Consider the following 16962-nt stretch of genomic DNA (forward strand, 5'->3'; position numbering starts at 1 on the left):
AAATAGGGATGCAGAATCAGGTGATGTGTTGTAGCTGCATGATGTGGTAGCTGGTGGACTCCATTGCATTGCCTAGTGACCACATCTGCAGCAGGCGCTGGAAGCTCAAGGGGACTCGGGATCAGAGTTAATGACCTAGAATCTGAGCTTCAAAACACTGTGATGCATCAGGGAGGGGGAAGAGTTAGGAGTTTCAGGAGGCAGTCTCACCTACGAGATTAATTACTTCAAATTTTGTCTGTAACTAGGGACAAGAGGGTGTGATTGGAAGTGAGGCAGATAGGGGAATCCAGGAGGAGGTGCTGGAGGAACCTCACCACTTGAGCTTGCCCAACTTGTCTAAGATGGTTGCTCCATGTGAGGTTGACAGTGGGAACTGTCAGAAGGATGAGCAACTGAACTGTGGCATCATGGTTCAGGGAGTCATTCAAGAAGGGGAAGAGAAGAGAAAGGTAGTTAGAATTAGGGGTAATATAGTCAGGGGAGTAGATACAATTCTCTGTCACAAGGATTAGGAATCCCGAAGGCAGTAATGTCTGCCAGGTGTCCAGGCTTGGGACAGTTCATCTGACCTGCAGAGGAATGTCCCCTCCAAATTAGGAGGGAAAAAAATCCAGAGTCATGGTCCATGTGGGTACCAACAATGTAGAAAGAAACAAGAAAAGAGGTTCTGCTGAGGGAATTTGAACAACTAGAGACTACATTAAAAATGCAGAAATAAAAAGGTAATAATCTCTGGATTGTTACCCAAGCCATGTGCAAATTCACACAGTGCTAATGACATCAGAGAGCAAAATATGTGGCTCAAAGGTTGCTGTGGCAGAAATTTGTGGGACATTGGCACCAGTATTGGGGAAGGGGGGAACTGTTCTGATGGGATGGGCTCCACCTGAAACATGCTTGGACCAGAGTGCTTATGAATCACATACCTAGGGCTGAGAACAGGGCTTTAAACTAAATAGTCAGGGGATTCGTCAGGGGTGGAAAAGTATGGATAAAGTAAAAGGGAAAGAGAGGTTACAAAAGATTCCAGAATAAAGATAAAAACAAAAAGCTTAGAAAGGGATTAGAATATAATATCCTGTAACATGGAGACAAAATTGAGAAGGATGGGGCCAGCTGGTGGCGCAACGACATCGGCGCCGCACCCGGGGGAGCAGAGGTTCCCGGGTTCAAAACCAGTCGGGTCTGTTCCCGAGTACGCTTTCCATCCGTGCCGGGTTGAGTGTCGAGATCGCAACTCGACCTCGTAAAACAAAGGGAACAATGCTGCGAAAACGTCTGTGTGAGGAGTGGCGCGCCACGCAGTCTCTCTCTCGCTCTGCGCCTTATAAAAAGCCATGAAAAAGACATCATCACGGATGCGCACACAGACGCACACCCGCACATGCACAGACTCGCATGCACACAAGCACATGCCAAAAAAAATTGAAAAGGATGAATACAAGACTGAAGAATTTGTCATATTTAAATTCACACATTATACGAAAGAAGGTAAATGATTTTGTAGTGAGTTAGAAATTGGCAGGAGTGACGTTGTAGACATCATTGAGCAGTGGTTCAAAGACAATCACATTTGCAAGCTTAACATCTGAGAATACACATTGCATCAAAAGGACAGGCAAGATGGCTCTGTTGATAAAAAGTGAAATCAAATCCTTAGAAAGAAGTGACATAGGATCAGAAGATATAGAATCCTTATGGGTAGAGTACAGAAAGTGCAATGGTAAAGAGACCCTGATGGGAGTTACATACAGGCTTCTGAAACAGTAGCCAGAATGCGTGGTACAAATTACAAAGAGAGATGTTTAAAAAGCATGCAAAAAGAGCAACATTATGATGGTCATTAGAGATTTCAATACGCAGGTAGATTGGGAAAATCAGGTTGGTGCTGATCCCAAGAGAGGGAGTTTGTAGAATGCCTAAGAGATGGATTTTTAGAGCAGCTTGTGGTTGGGCCCATGACGGAAAAGGCAATTCTGGATTGGGTGTTCTGTAATGAACCATATTTGATTAGGGAGCTTAAAGCAAAGGAACGCTTATGATGTTCAGATCATAATATTATAGAATTTATCATGAGGTTTGAGGGGCAGAAGCTAAAATCAGATGTATCGGTATTATAATGAAATAAAGGGAATTACAGAGGCATGAAAGAGGAGTTGGCCAAAATTGATCTGAAGGGTATACTAGCAGGGATGACAACAAAGCAGCAATGGGTGGAATTTCTGGGAGTAAATCAAAAGGTGCAGGATAGAAGAAGCAGTGTTTTAAAGGGAGCATGAGGACGTGGCTGACAGGGAAATCAAAGACATCATAAAAGCAAAAGAAAGGGCATACAATATAGCAAAAAATAGTGGGAAGCTAGAGGGTTGGAAAGCTTTTAAAAATCAACAAAAGGCAACTGATAAAGCAATAAGCAGAAAGATGTGATATGAAGGTAAGCTAGCCAATAATATAAGGCAGAGCTGAGGAGGGATAATGGCACCTAACAGCAACGCCTTTGCTTGCATCTTCAGAAACAGCTCTATTTCCATCTTTAATATCTTTATTTTTCCCTTTCAAGGTTCTTTTGAAGACCCTGACTTGGAGTTACACACAGGTTTCAGTTCTTTGCGGAAATGGGACCCATTCTCGGGGTTCCACGACTGGCCGTTATTCAACATACCAAGGGTTTAGCCTGAGAGTCTCGATCGTGTTGAAAAGCTTAAGATCTCGGAGCTCTGGAGACGAGCGGATCGAGGGTCAGTCTCAAGGCAGGAGACTCATGTGTTGTCAGGGCGGCCCGAAAATCTTTCACTGTGGGCCCGAAGACCCAAGGTCTTTGCGATCTTCGGACACAGAGCTCAAAAAAAGCGACAAAACAGGCTTTTAACATCATAAACCAGCGGGTTGTTGTTGTCTCCCGCTCGCTGTGAACATGGGGGACTTCTCTCTTTCCCTTGCCAGGGAGAGAGGGAACCTGTGGTTTGTCGAATGTCGGATGAAATGCAAAGCCTTTGGGGTAATTTTGGTCTGTGTCTTTGCTATTGCTTAGCATACGCTTGGGCTTGGTGACGGTATGGATGCGCTTTTTTTTGCTAGTGGGGGGAGGGGGGATCGTTGCTTGCTGCCACTTACATATGGGAGGGGGGAAGTGGGGGAGGGGACTTTGTGGTTCTCACACTTAATTGTCGTTCATTCTTTGGGGCATTTCTCTGTTTTTGTGGATGTTTGTGAAGAAAAAGCATTTCAGGATGTATATTGTATACATTTCTCTGACATTAAATTCGACCTTTGAACCTTTGAAAAGAGGATACCAAAAGTTTTTTCAGTGAAAGAGAAGCTAGAGTGGATATTAGACTGCTGAGAATTGGCACTGAAGAGATAGTAATGGGGTACAATGAAATAGCAGACAAGTTCAATAAGTATTTTGTGTCAGTTTTTGCAGTGGAAAACTCCAGCAAAATGCCAAAAATTCACAAGAGTCAGGGGCCAGAAGTGAGTGCAGTCACTACTATTAAGGAGAAGGTGCTTGTGAAGCTGAAATATCCAACAATAGACAAATCACATGGACCAGATGTACTACACCCCAGGGCTCTGAAAGATGCAGCTGAAGAGATTATATTGGCATTAATAGTGATCTTTCAAGAATTACTAGATTCTGAAATGATTCCAGAGAACTGGAAAATTGCAAATGCGACTCCTCTCTTTAAGAAGGGAGGGAGGGAGGTAAAAGACAGGAGATTATAGGCTAGTTAGCCTGGCAAGATATTAAGAGTTCATTATTAAGGATGAGCTTTCAGGGTATTTGGAGACATGTGATAAAATAGGTCGAAGTCAACATGGTTTATTTCAGGATAAATCTTGCCTGACAAATCTATTGGATTTCTCTGAGAAACTAAGAGGTAGGATAGACAAAGGAGAATCAGTGGATGTTGTTTACTTGGATCTTTAGAAGGCTTTGACAAGGTGCCACACGAGGCTGCTAAGCAAGATAAGGGCACGTGGTAAGAAACTAGCATGGACAGAACATTGGCTGACTGGCAGGAAGCAAAGAGTAGAATTAAATGGCGCCTTTTCTGGTTGGCCAGCAGTGATGTGGTGTTCCGCAGAATCAGGGTTGGGATTGCTTCTTTTCATATTATATGTCAATGATTTGGATGGCAGAACTGATGGCTCTGTGGCCAAGTTTGCAAATGATACAAAGAAAGGTAGAGGCAATGTTGAAAGAGCAGGGAGTCTGCGGAGGACTTGGACAGATCAGGAGAATGGGCAAAGAAGTGGCAGACAGAATACAGTGTAGGGAAGTGTACGGTCATGCACCTTGGTAGAAGATATAAAGGCATAGACTATTTTCTAAACGTAGAGCAAACTCAAATATTGATGGTACAAAGGGACTTGGGCGTCTTATTGCAGGATTCCATAAAGGTAATTTTCAGGTTGAGTCAGTAGTGAGGAAGGCAAATGCAATCTTAGCATTCATTTTGAGAAGACTAGAATAAAAAAGCAAAGACCTAATGCTGAGGCTTTCTAAGGCATTGATCAGGTTGCACTTCAAGTATTGGGAGCAGTTTTGGCTGCATATTTAAAAAGGAATGTGCTGGCATTGGAGAGGGTCCAGAGAAAGTTCATAAGAACGATCCCAGGAATGGGATCATTCTTGTGAATGGTTAATGTATGAGGAGTGTTTGATGGATCTGGACCTGTACTCACTGGAGTTTAGAAGAATAAGGGGCGACCTCACTAAATATTGAAAGGCCTAGCTAGAGTAGACATTGAGAGCATGCTTCCAATAGTGGTGGGGGGGGGGGGGGGAGAAGAGTCTAGGACCAGAGGGTACAGCCTCAGAATATAAGTATGTCCCTTTAGAATAGAGGTAAGAAGGAATTTCTTTATCTAGAAGGTGCTGAATCAGTGAAATTCATTGCTACAGATGGCTGTGGAGGCTAAGTAATTTGTTACATTTAAACCAGAGCTTGATAAGTTCTTGATTAGTAAGAGCGAAGTTTATAGGGAGAAGGCAGAGGAATGTGGTTGAGAGGGATAGTAAATCAGCCATGATTGAATAGCAGAGCAGACTCAATGGGCCAAATGACCTAATTCTGCTCCTATGTCTTATGGTCTAAAAAAAATCATCTGGAATTAAAGACCTCTATACATATGAACAGTATGTTAAGTAAACTGTTTTTAAAAGCATTTGTAAAGTAGTTATAAGTACAATTACCTATTTTAAAAGTTATTACTATGATTTCTGAGCTTTATTCCACTTCTACTTTTTCAGTTCAAATTTCAGAATTATACTGAGAGCAATATACCACAGAAGCAGTCCTTTTGTCCCTCTTGGTCTGTACCAACAATAAGCACTATTTTTGCTAATCCTGTACTAAATCCTGTTTTATTCTCCCCACATTCCAATTAAGTCCACCCAGACTCTACACTCAACCACATTAAGATAACTTACAGTCTCAAATTAACCTACCAACTCCTAAGTATTTGGAGTAAAGTGACACAGCTAGCTGAAGCCCACAGTCACAGACAGAGCATGCAATCTCTGTAAACTCAACATTCAATCGGGGATAAAGCCCGAGACAGTGACTCTGTGAGGCAGCAGTTCCCCTGTGCCAGAGAGAAGGTAAGGGTCACCTACCCTTTGCAACCTGCTAAATAGGAACAAAAATCACATAGTCACTCAAACTCAACATGCAAGAGATTGCACAAGAGCTGAAAAATTTAACATCTATATTTTTAAAAATCCACTCATATCCACTTGACATCTCAAAGTATCTAACTGATGAATTATTTGGAAACATGAGTACCATTGTGTGTTGAAAGAAGATAACCAACTTGCACAACACCAAGTTCCACAAAAAGCAAATAACATTAATCATCACAATATAGTCTATTTTAATTGTTCTCGGTTAAAGGCCTTGTATAGTTCCTCTATCAATGCAGAAGTTTGACATAAAATGATGAACTAGATATCAGAATTCAGTTTTTCCCCAAATTATGACTCATTTACCATGTATTTATAATATGTCCAATAATTATTTTAAAAACAACTATGTAGGATTTATATGAAGTTTCAATGAAACATGGACTTCTTATCGGGTGCAAGAATGATTAAATCATTTGCATTACAATACTGAGAGCATTAACCGCTAATCCAAAATCAGAATCAAATTAATTTTCACTGACCTGACTTGAAGGTTGTTGTTTTATGGCAGCAGTACAGTATAAAGACATACAAATCTATAAAATTACAAAACTAAATAAATACTCTGTGCCAAAAAAAGGAATAGCTAGCTAGTGTTCATGGACCATTCGGAAATCTGAGGGCCTAAGGAAAGGTGTTTCTAAATCATTGAGATTAAGGCTACGTCCACACTAGACAGGATAAATCTGTAACTGAAGCTTTTTCTCTTCGTTTTGACCCTCTGTCCACACTGAAATGGCGTTTTCCTCCCCCGAAAATGGAGCTTTTCTAAAACGTTCTCCAGAGTGTTTAAATCTGAAAAACACCGGTTGGGCATTGTAGTGTGTACAGGGTAACTGGAGGTTTTAAAAAACCTGTCGTCCCTTTCATTGGTGAAGAGACTATGGCTGTAGGAAATGTTTCCAGGGTGACCCTTCTGTGGGAATGGGGAAGATATTGGTGGGGCCACCCAGGGGTCTGTGTGTCCATATGTGTAGCTGTTGTAGTGGCTGGGTGGCTGGTATTGTGGCGGTGAAAAGTACTGGGGGTGGGGGGGGAGCCATCATATTCCTCATCATTGCAAATGTCTCTGCAACAGAGTTAGTCAGTTTTTCAATGTTCGTCGTCAGCCAGGTCATACTGTCCGTGAACTCCCTGTTGGTTCCCTCCATACACTCCAATATTTGTTTTTTTAGTTTTAAGTCCTCCTGTGCAAGAGCCAACAGCTGTCTGTTGTTTGGCAATTTCCTCTTAAGTTTTTCTAGTCTGTAACTGGACAAACATGCACCAAGTATACCGTTTCCTCTCTGCTTGTTTTCTGTAGATGTGTCCTGATGCCCAGTAAGAGGAGATTCGCCCAAATACCCATTTTAATGTGGACGGAAGTATTTTCAAAAACACCTGGTGTGGATGCCTATCGTTTTTACGTGAAACCGGCATTTTAAAAATTATCCGGTCTAGTGTGGACGTAGCCTTAGACTTCAGGCTCGTGTACCTCCTCCCTGACGGTTTCTTAAGGCACTACCTGTTGAAGATGTGCTCAAGGGCGGGAAGATCGTGGCCATGATGGAGTTGGCTCGGTCTCCATCCCTCCACAGCTACATGCAACCCTGTGCGTTCAAGGCTTCATACCAGGCTATGATGCAACCAGTCAGAATGCTCTCCAGCATACATCTATAAAAATTTGTAAGCCTTTGGTGACATACTAAATCTCCTCAAACTCCAAACAAAGAAGAGCCATTGGCATGACTGCATCCACGTGTTCGGGCTAGGCAAGATCCTCTGAGTTGCTGATGCCCAAGTACTTGAAGCTGCTCACCCTTTCCACCATCGACAAGAACTGCTGTGCGTTCTCTCAACTTTGTCTTGCCTAAACCACAATCAGATCTTTGGTTTTGCTGATGTTGTGTACCTGTGTACCACATTATTGTTGCAACTCCATTCAGCAATTCGATCTATCACACTCCTGCAAGCCCCCTCATCTACCTACAGGAGTACAGTAGTGGTATCCTTGGCAAATTGATGGATGGTATCTTAGCTATGCTTAGCCATACAGTTCTGAGTGTAGAGACAGTAGAAGAGGCTTAGGCTCAGTACACACCCTCGAGAAACACCTGTCTTATTAGATAGTGAGGAGGAGACATTATTAAATCCACACTGACTAAGGTCTCCTCCTAAGGGAGTTGCAGATCCAGTTACAGAGCGCAGTACAGATTTTCAGGTTTTGAAGCTCGGTTATTGGTCCTGAATGCTGAACTGCAATCGATAAAACAGCAGTCCGACATTAATCCTGTAGTTGTCCAGGTGCTCCAAAGCAAAGTTGAAAGCTAGTCAATTCCTACAGTTTCAATTCTAAAGATCAGTAGCCTCAAGCAATTACATTGTTTGTACCACCATAGATACTGCCAGACCTGCAGGGTATTTCCAGCATTTCTTGTTTTATTTTCAGGATAGAAGTCCCTTTTCTATAAAAAAAATATGCCAAATCCTTTCTCAAAATGCAGCCACTAAAAGTATTTTTCAGTAGTCAGATACAAAATAGGATCTAAATAGATCCCAAGTCAAACAAAAATTAACAGACACTTAAAACAATTTGGATCTGATTAAACTTGCAAAGTAAAAATCTTAAGTATGAACAATTCACAAACTAGACTCAAACTAAAAAGGACTAATGCATTTTCTTCAAGAAATTAAGAAGCTCTTCAAATGCAAACTAAAATGGGCATTTCAAAACTGTTAATTCCAACTTTAAAATCACACTTGAAAGCTGAAAAAAAACAGCAGACCCCATATTAAAGGAGGCAAAATTGCTTTGGAACTGAACATAAGAAACTGGAAAGGGTCATTCAGCCCTTTGAGTCTTCTCCATTAAGATCACAGCTAACATTAAATCTTAATACCATTTTCCTGCTGTATTCCCATATCCCTTTAATATCCACAAACTGATTAATCAATGATCGAGCCTCCACAGCTGTCAGGGTAAGAAATTTTCAAAAGACACACCACCTTGTATGTGAAGGCATCTCTCCTCATCTCAGAGACATAAGCAATTGCAGTTGCTGAAAAGTGGAGTGAAAAAAAACTCAGCAGAGTGGAAAAAACACTCTGTAGGTCAGTACAGCAAACTGGACAATCACATTTCAAGTCTAAGCCCTTCACCTGGACTGAAAGACGAGAGGCAGCCAGAATAGAGAGGTTGGAAGGGGCTGGCAAGCAGCAAGTGTATTCAGCTGAGAATGGATGATAGGCAGATGGAAAAGGGAAGCGTGGAGATACAGGCTAAGTACCCCTTATCTGAAATTCCAATATCAGAAAACCTCCAAAATCCAAATTTTTCTGAGCGCTGATATGATGTCACAAATGGAAAATTCCACAATACACTGGGAAGGTTCACTCACAACTTGCTGGAGGAACTCAGCAGGTCGGGCAGCATCCGTGGAAAAGATTGGTCGATGTTTTGGGCCGGAACCCTTTGTCAGGACTGTAGGGGGAAGGGGCAGAGGCCCTATAAAAGAAGGTGGGAGGAGGGTGGGAAGGAGAAGGCTGGTATGTTCCAGGTAAAAAACCAGTAAGGGGAAAGATCAAGGGGTGGAGGAGGGGAAGCAGGGAGGTGATAGGCAGGAAAGGTGAAGAAAGAATAGGGGAAAACACAATGGGTAGTAGAAGGAGGCAGAACCAAGAGGGAGGTGGTAGGCAGCTGGGGGAGGGGGCAGAGTGACATAGGGATAGGGGAAGGGAGGGGGAGGGAATTACCGGAAGTTGGAGAATTCTATGTTCATACCAAGGGGCTGAAGACTACCTCACAGTATATGAGGTGTTGCTCCTCCATCCTGAATTTAGCCTTATCATGGCACTGGGAAGGTTCTGTAGGTGTCCGTGTACCATAGACAGTTTTGAGAAATGACCTCATATATGTAATGAACAAATGTTAACGAAAAATAGAAAACACCCCATAAAGCGAAAAATGAAGATTTCAATCATGTTTTGAAAGAATTCATCAGCGTCAGAGGGAACACATGCCACTTACTGGTATGCTGATCATAAAACAAGCCAAGATCTATCATGACAAACTGAAAATTGAAGATAATTGCGAATATTCAGCAGGCTGGTCGCAGAAAGTTAAGGAAACGCATGGCATTAAATTGTTTAATGCGTCCGCTGATCACAAAAGTCTTGTACCAGAACAAGTCTACGATGCAGATAGTTTTTATACCTTACATAAAACCTAAGAAAAAGTAAAATACAAATTCAGTGTACTGTAAACTTTTAATTAAAACATGGAATTGCAGGTGGAGACTGAAAGCCTGAAATTGTCTGTTGTTGTTCAATATCTGATCAGGTATTCTCCGAATGTTGTTTTTATTACCTTGCGCACATTATATTTTCATGATATTAATGGCACGTAATTTTTCTTTACTGTTAAGTAATGTGTGATGAACAAGTGCAAAACAAAGACTGCTTACTGGTAGCACATAAATTCAGCATAGAAAACTATGGCCATTCTGAGCTATCTTATTATATATTCCAAAATCATTTAAAAAAATCTGATACCCAAAAAATTTCTGGCCCTAAATATTTCAGATAAGGAGTACTCAAGCTATAGCAACAGGGGCTAGGGGGTGATAGGTACAGGGCTGCAGATAGATGAGGAATCTGATGGGAATGAAAGGTGGAGCATAGAACTAACTAGGGAATATGGGAAGGCAGATGGGCACCATGGGGGAAGGGAAAGATTGGGATAAAGTGAGAGTGATAGCCTGATGGATTCTATGGAGGAGGGGGAAAATGTTGATCAGATGACTGAGTTGGGTGAGTGTTGGAGGAACTGGATAGATCAGGAGAGAGGAACAGGACAGGAGAGAGCAGATTACCTGAAATTGGAGAATTCGCTGTTTATGCCATCAGCCTGTCATCTACCCATGTGGAATATGGCAGTGGAGGAAGCCACGGATAGACAGATCAGTTTTGGAAGTTGTGGACAGACATAGTGTGGAAATGGAGAGGGGAATTAGGATTGTTTGCAACCAGGACTTATTTCCACTTTTCCCTCTCCATCTGCCACTCACCCTTCCTCACCCAGATCCACCAAATAAGAGATTCCCAGAGCTTCACCCCTTCTTCTTTTTATACTGGCCATCTCACCTCTATCCTTCAGTGCAGACAAAGGGTCTGCAAGCGAAAGCATTGACTGCAACACACACAAAATGCTGGAGGAACTCAGCAGGCCAGGCAGTATCTATGGAAAAAAAAATGTAGTCGACAATTTCTATGTTCTATATTCAACATTTCAGGCCAAGACCCCTCGGCAGGACTGGAGAAAGAAAAGCTGAGGAGTAGATTTAAAAGGTGAGGGAGGGGAGAGGGCAACACAAGGTGATTGGTGAAACCGGAAGGGAGAGGGATGCAGTAAAGTGCTGGGAAGTTGATTGGTGAAAGAGATACAGGGCTGGAGCAGGGGGAGTCAGACAGGAGAGAACAGAAGACCATGGAAGAAAGTGGGAAGGAGAACCAGGGGGAGGTGATGGGCAGGCAAGCAGATGTGGTAAGAGACAGAAAAGAAGATGGGGAATGGTGTGGTGTGGTGTGGTGTGGTGTGGGGTGGGGTGGGGAACATTACCAGCAGTTTGAGAAATCAATGTTCATGCCATCTGGTTGGAGGTTACACATGTTGGAGGTAAGATGTTGCTCATCCAACACGAATGCGGCCTCGTCGCCCACCCCCTCCCCCCTTCACTGCAATCTTTCACCTCAAGTCCATTTGGCAGTGCCAGGGTCACTATGGATATGGTGGGCCGGTTCCCAGAGCAGACTGTCCAAACCATCTGGCAGAATGCCTCATCACTACATCTCACCAACAAGCACCAAGACCCTCGCTTGGCTGGCGGTGAAAGGAGTCTGGCAGTCAGATCCTTCCTGTACAGACAACTTGTCATCCCCATCGCACGCTGCAGTCGGAACGGCTGAGGTGAGAACGGGACGGTCACCACCTTTTTGCGGATTGAATTTACAAAAATGGAAATGATGCAAGGTTCCGTGTCCGGATCCATCCTCACCAAAAGCCTAACAGAGAAGACACTGATTTCAGAGCTATTCCCAAGGACACGTACTGAGACAGAAAACTATCAATTTAGTGAAAGACGACATTTCTCTACCCGAAACTTGTTGGTCTTCTGGTACAATGAGATGCCCATAAGTGAACGCTGCAGGCATAGTCCAGGCTACAGGAGTGCGTACTGAGCGATGTACTTCAGCTCGATGCAGCTAGTACTAAGGGTCAGTGAGAAAGGCCACAACACAGGCTCCTTCCGCTACCGCACAAGGGCGAGTGGCTTTGGTGAAGAAGTCACTCCAAAAATGAAAGGGGTACCACCCCAGTGAGTCACATAAGTGCAATGGGGCTACGTTTATTTTTTGTTAAAGGGTTTACACCACTGAATGTAACGCCCATGAATATATATGCTTTTGCATTTCTTTCTTCTTTTGTGGATATTTTGTGAATTTAAAAAAAACGAGAATTGAGGCAGAAGGCTGACCTCCCCACACCCGGTCCAGCACAACCTACCTTCTCGGGCCTTTTTCCTTCTCGCCAGTGTCCCTCCCAGCTTCCCCAGAAATGACTCGTCCTTTTTCATCCTACTCGTGTGCTGGATACTCGGCGATCGGACCGGCGTGGTGGCCATTGCCTCTCACTGTGATACACAGCTCTCCGCGGTCTCCAGGAAACGGAGCCGGCGACCGTCCGCACAACAGGATGCGGCTGACCGCTCGGTCACCCTTCCGCAACAGCGACGTCCGCACAACAGGATGCGGCTGACCGCTCGGTCACCCTCCCGCAACAGCGACGCCCGCACAACAGGATGCGGCTGACCGCCCGCTGCTGCTCGTTACCGCAATGAAGGAGAACATTAGGTCCATTCTCCAGATGTCGAACAATAAGTATGAACAGCTTTGCTCATGCTGTTTCTCTATGGTTCTATTTTGTACCTCTCGTGATTCTATCCGACTCCTTGCGTCCACTTTCTATTCTAAATCCTAAACATTGAAGCAATTACATCTGGGAGGGATTAGGAGGCTGGGAAGGGAGGGCAGATATCTCAGTGGGCTACACTTGATTAAAGGGATAGGGGGAAGGGAATTATAAACTAGAATTTTGAAAGAACAAGGCTAGGCTTTGTTTAATAAGAAGTCAACACCAATCATCAACAACATAGATGATAAAAGGGCTGAGTGTAAATTAGAATAACAGCAACACACATCAAAGTTGCTGGTGAACGCAGCAGGCCAAGCAGCATCTGTGGGAAGAGGTATAGTCGACGTTTCAGGCCGAGACCCTTCGTCAGGACTAACTGAAGGAAGAGTGAGTAAGGGATTTGAAAGTTGGAGGGGGAAGGGGAGATACAAAATGATAGGAGAAGACAGGAGGGGGAGGGATGGAGCCAAGAGCTGGACAGGTGATAGGCAAAAGGGGATACGAGAGGATCATGGGACAGGAGGTCCGGGAAGAAAGACAAGGGGGGGGGACCCAGAGGATGGGCAAGAGGTTTATTCAGAGGGACAGAGGGAGAAAAAGGAGAGTGAGAGAAAGAATGTGTGCCTTTCATATATTGGCAAGACCCGACGCAGACTGGGAGACCGCTTTGCTGAACATCTACGCTCTGTCCGCCAGAGAAAGCAGGATCTCCCAGTGGCCACACATTTTAATTCCACATCCCATTCCCATTCTGACATGTCTATCCACGGCCTCCTCTACTGTAAAGATGAAGCCACACTCAGATTGGAGGAACAACACCTTATATTCCATCTGGGTAGCCTCCAACCTGATGGCATGAACATCGACTTCTCTAACTTCCGCTAAGGCCCCACCTCCCCCTCGTACCCCATCTGTTACTTATTTTTATGCACACATCCTTTCTCTCACTCTCCTTTTTCTCCCTCTGTCCCTCTGAATATACCTCTTGCCCATCCTCTGGATCCCCCCCCAGTCTTTCTTCCCGGACCTCCTGTCCCATGATCCTCTCGTATCCCCTTTTGCCTATCACCTGTCCAGCTCTTGGCTCCATCCCTCCCCCTCCTGTCTTCTCCTATCATTTTGGATCTCCCCCTCCCCCTCCAACTTTCAAATCCCTTACTCACTCTTCCTTCAGTTAGTCCTGACGAAGGGTCTCGGCCTGAAACGTCGACTGCACCTCTTCCTACAGATGCTGCCTGGCCTGCTGCGTTCACCAGCAACTTTGATGTGTGTTGCTTGAATTTCCAGCATCTGCAGAATTCCTGTTGTTTTTTTTTAGAATAACAGCATCAAGCTTTCCACTAATTTAAATTGGAGAATAACCAAAGGTACATTGGAATGTTCAACAGGTGGCAAAAGCTTTCCAGATGAGAGCTTCAGCAACAGGTGAGCAGAGGCAGCAAGTGGAAAATGAAGGAATAGGAAGAAGAAATATTCTCATTTGCTGCAGATATGTACTTAGAAGCTTATTCTGGATAACCATAATATTGAAGATCACTCTCGGGTACTTGGTAAGAATAAGAATGGAATTGATGCTTAAGGAATAGACTTTATGAGAGACCAAAGACAATGGTAATTTATTCTTCCCAATCATGTGCTGTCTCACTTTCCAAAAATTCCAGTTTTTTGGCATTTAGCTCACTGAGTGCTGATTCCCTCAGATCTAGGAATCAATTCCCATAATTCCCTAAAACTCACTCACTCACAGAAAATCTGCTAGCTTGGCACTAATGTTCCCAACTAGTCAGATTAATATTATTTTACTGTACTATCTTAAAAGTTACTTCTTGTTCAACAAGTTAGAGACAATAGAACAATCAGAATTTTGGACCCCATATCTAACAATGGATGTGCTGGCAATGGAGATGATCCAGAGGTTTACAAGAATGATCCCAGGAGTGAAAGGATTAATGTATGAAGGGCACTTAATGGTTCTGGGCCTGTTCTCACCAAAGTTTAGTGAAATGAGGGGGGATCTCATTGACTAGTGAAAGGCTTAGATAGAGTAGAAGTGGAGAGGATGTTTCCAGTACTGGGATATTCTAGGACCAGAGTCTTAGAATAGAAGGACATCCTTTTAGAACAGAGATGAGGGATTCCTTTAACCTGAGGGTGGCAATCTGTGAAAGCCAAATCAGGTGGTATATTTAAAGCAGAAGTTGATAGGTTTGGGCAGATGGGACTCGTCATCTGTGGTTGGCTGCTGATCTAGGAGGATAACTGATCTCAAATTTCCGCTACCTTACAGCTATACCCACTCATGAGGAAGGCTTTGGGAATAAACCCCCGAGGGAAAAATCAGGAGCTGGAGTCCCTAAGTCCTACATTGAGTCCAATGCTGATTGGCAACTCCTGTGATGCTTCTGCTACCAAACTGTGCCATTCCTTTGGGTTCATCAGATGAGTGGAGAGGGGAGCTTGCTACATGGGCAACAGCTCACTCTCCATATCGTACTGCCCAGGCTTGCATATCTAGACAGCTAGTATGCAATATCCATGGTCCACTCTGACTGATGGAGGCCTCAGCAGCAGCAGATGAGTTTTTGATTGGTAAGGGTGTCAAAGATCATGGGGAGAAGGCTGGAGAATGAGGTCGAGAAGGAAAATAAATCAGACATTATCAAATGGTGTTGCCAATTTGATGGGCTGAATGGCCTGATTCTACTCCCATTAAGAGGGAGGAACAGGGCAATATTATCATGCTGTTTTTGGATGATGTTACTGAACGATAGCATATGGAAGGAAGATAGGAAAGTATTAAGGACAATTTCTTGGAGACACTAATTGTATGGAACAGGAATAAAAGTCTTTTGCAAGCAATTCCCTGGCTATAATTCAATAGATAAGAGTTGAATTAAGTGATAGTGGAGATGGGTAAGAGAAAGATGGTATGGTAAATCCTGACAGCTAGAAACAGTGAGGGTGGGGAGATCTATCTGCAAATCCTAGCAAGAATAAGAGTGCATCCAATTAAGAGCTGGTTCGTCTCTGCAGCAGTCAATAGACATAAGGATTGGAAACATGAAGTCTGGGAAAACATTGAGGAAGAGGGAGAGGGTGCTTGAAGATGGAAGGTGATTTGGAAGAGTAGAGAGATCAATTTTTTTTAGTTGACTTGGGAGAATCATGATGGCTCATTTGAAGGAGATTGGGGAAGGTTAGTGCCTAATGAGAACTCTATGGGTTAACACATGGGTCAGAAAGAAAAGTTGCATTGGCAACATTGCAGTAGATTTCAGATCCAGGTAGCCTGCTTGAAGAAGGAAAAGAAGATTTATGAAGTCTTGCATTATAGGAGTGAAGTGTTCAATCATGGTATTGATCTTTTGATTCGAATGACTCTAAGTAAATAGATTATTTAGAGGCAAGCAAAACCTTAGCAGTATTTTCTATGATCCAGCTGTGGTTTGCAAGGTCTTCTGTGTACATGTGATACATTATGAAAAGAAATGGGGAGAGGAACAGTTTAGATGATTTAGTAGCTTAAAACCACAGTCATTACTGGGTAGGTGAGTTGACTGGAAGCAGTTTGGAGAGATTAAGATCCAACAAACATCTTAAGTAGATCAACAGCAATATTGGATGTGACATTTAGATTTGTTGCTTATAAATTAGTATTTACAAATACCTGCATGGACACATTAAGAAAAGCTTAAATGTGACCAAGGTAGCCATAAGATGTTGGTCAAGGAATGCTTCAGAGTTGGGATAGGTATATTCGAAAGCATTGGATCCCAGAAGTATGAAAGAGTATTGCAGCAGGTGAGAGCAGTTCAGAAGTTGTAAAAAGCAGAAAGATGAAATGTATAAATGGAAGTGGCAATCTTCAGTGTGCCCTCATTATCAAATAAATATAACTTGCAGTAATTGGGAGAGAAATTTTAGCAGAGAATTCAGAGTTAAAAGTCAGAGGGTCTGCAGTTGGATAAAGTTTCTGTGAAGTGCCGAGGAACTAGGTCCTAAAATGAATGGGATTACAAAGTTATCTCAGATACTATTTGAAGGGTATTATACAGCTCTGGAAATATTTCCATGCAAATGAAAATGCAGAAGGTATGCAGAAACATGCACATGGCAAAAAAAAAACAGGAAACTTGGAAACATGTACTTCAGATTAGGAGCACTAATTTTGATTTTTAAAAATTAGCATTTTGAAATTTATATTCTCACTTTATCACTGGATGGTGAATACCAGCCCTAGCTAGTGAAAATTAGAGCATCTTGCATTGGTGATCAGCAATTTAATCATCTCTCTGTATAACTGGCCACTAGCTGAGAGAAA

At 43.1% G+C, this 16962-nt stretch overlaps 1 protein-coding gene across 1 annotated transcript in view; it reads right to left on the bottom strand.

The window, feature by feature from the left end:
- The window catches only part of parvb (parvin, beta), a 73596-nt gene extending 61101 nt beyond the window's left edge, over positions 1-12495 (bottom strand). The window contains exon 1 of the mRNA XM_072267843.1: positions 12234-12495. Within this exon, the coding sequence (XP_072123944.1) occupies positions 12234-12351 (118 nt within the window). The 5' untranslated portion in view covers positions 12352-12495. The remainder of the gene's footprint in view (positions 1-12233) is intronic.
- Between the last annotated feature and the right edge of the window lie 4467 nt (positions 12496-16962).

The sequence above is a fragment of the Mobula birostris genome, chromosome 9, assembly GCF_030028105.1.
Source record: "Mobula birostris isolate sMobBir1 chromosome 9, sMobBir1.hap1, whole genome shotgun sequence".
Lineage (NCBI taxonomy): Eukaryota > Metazoa > Chordata > Chondrichthyes > Myliobatiformes > Myliobatidae > Mobula > Mobula birostris.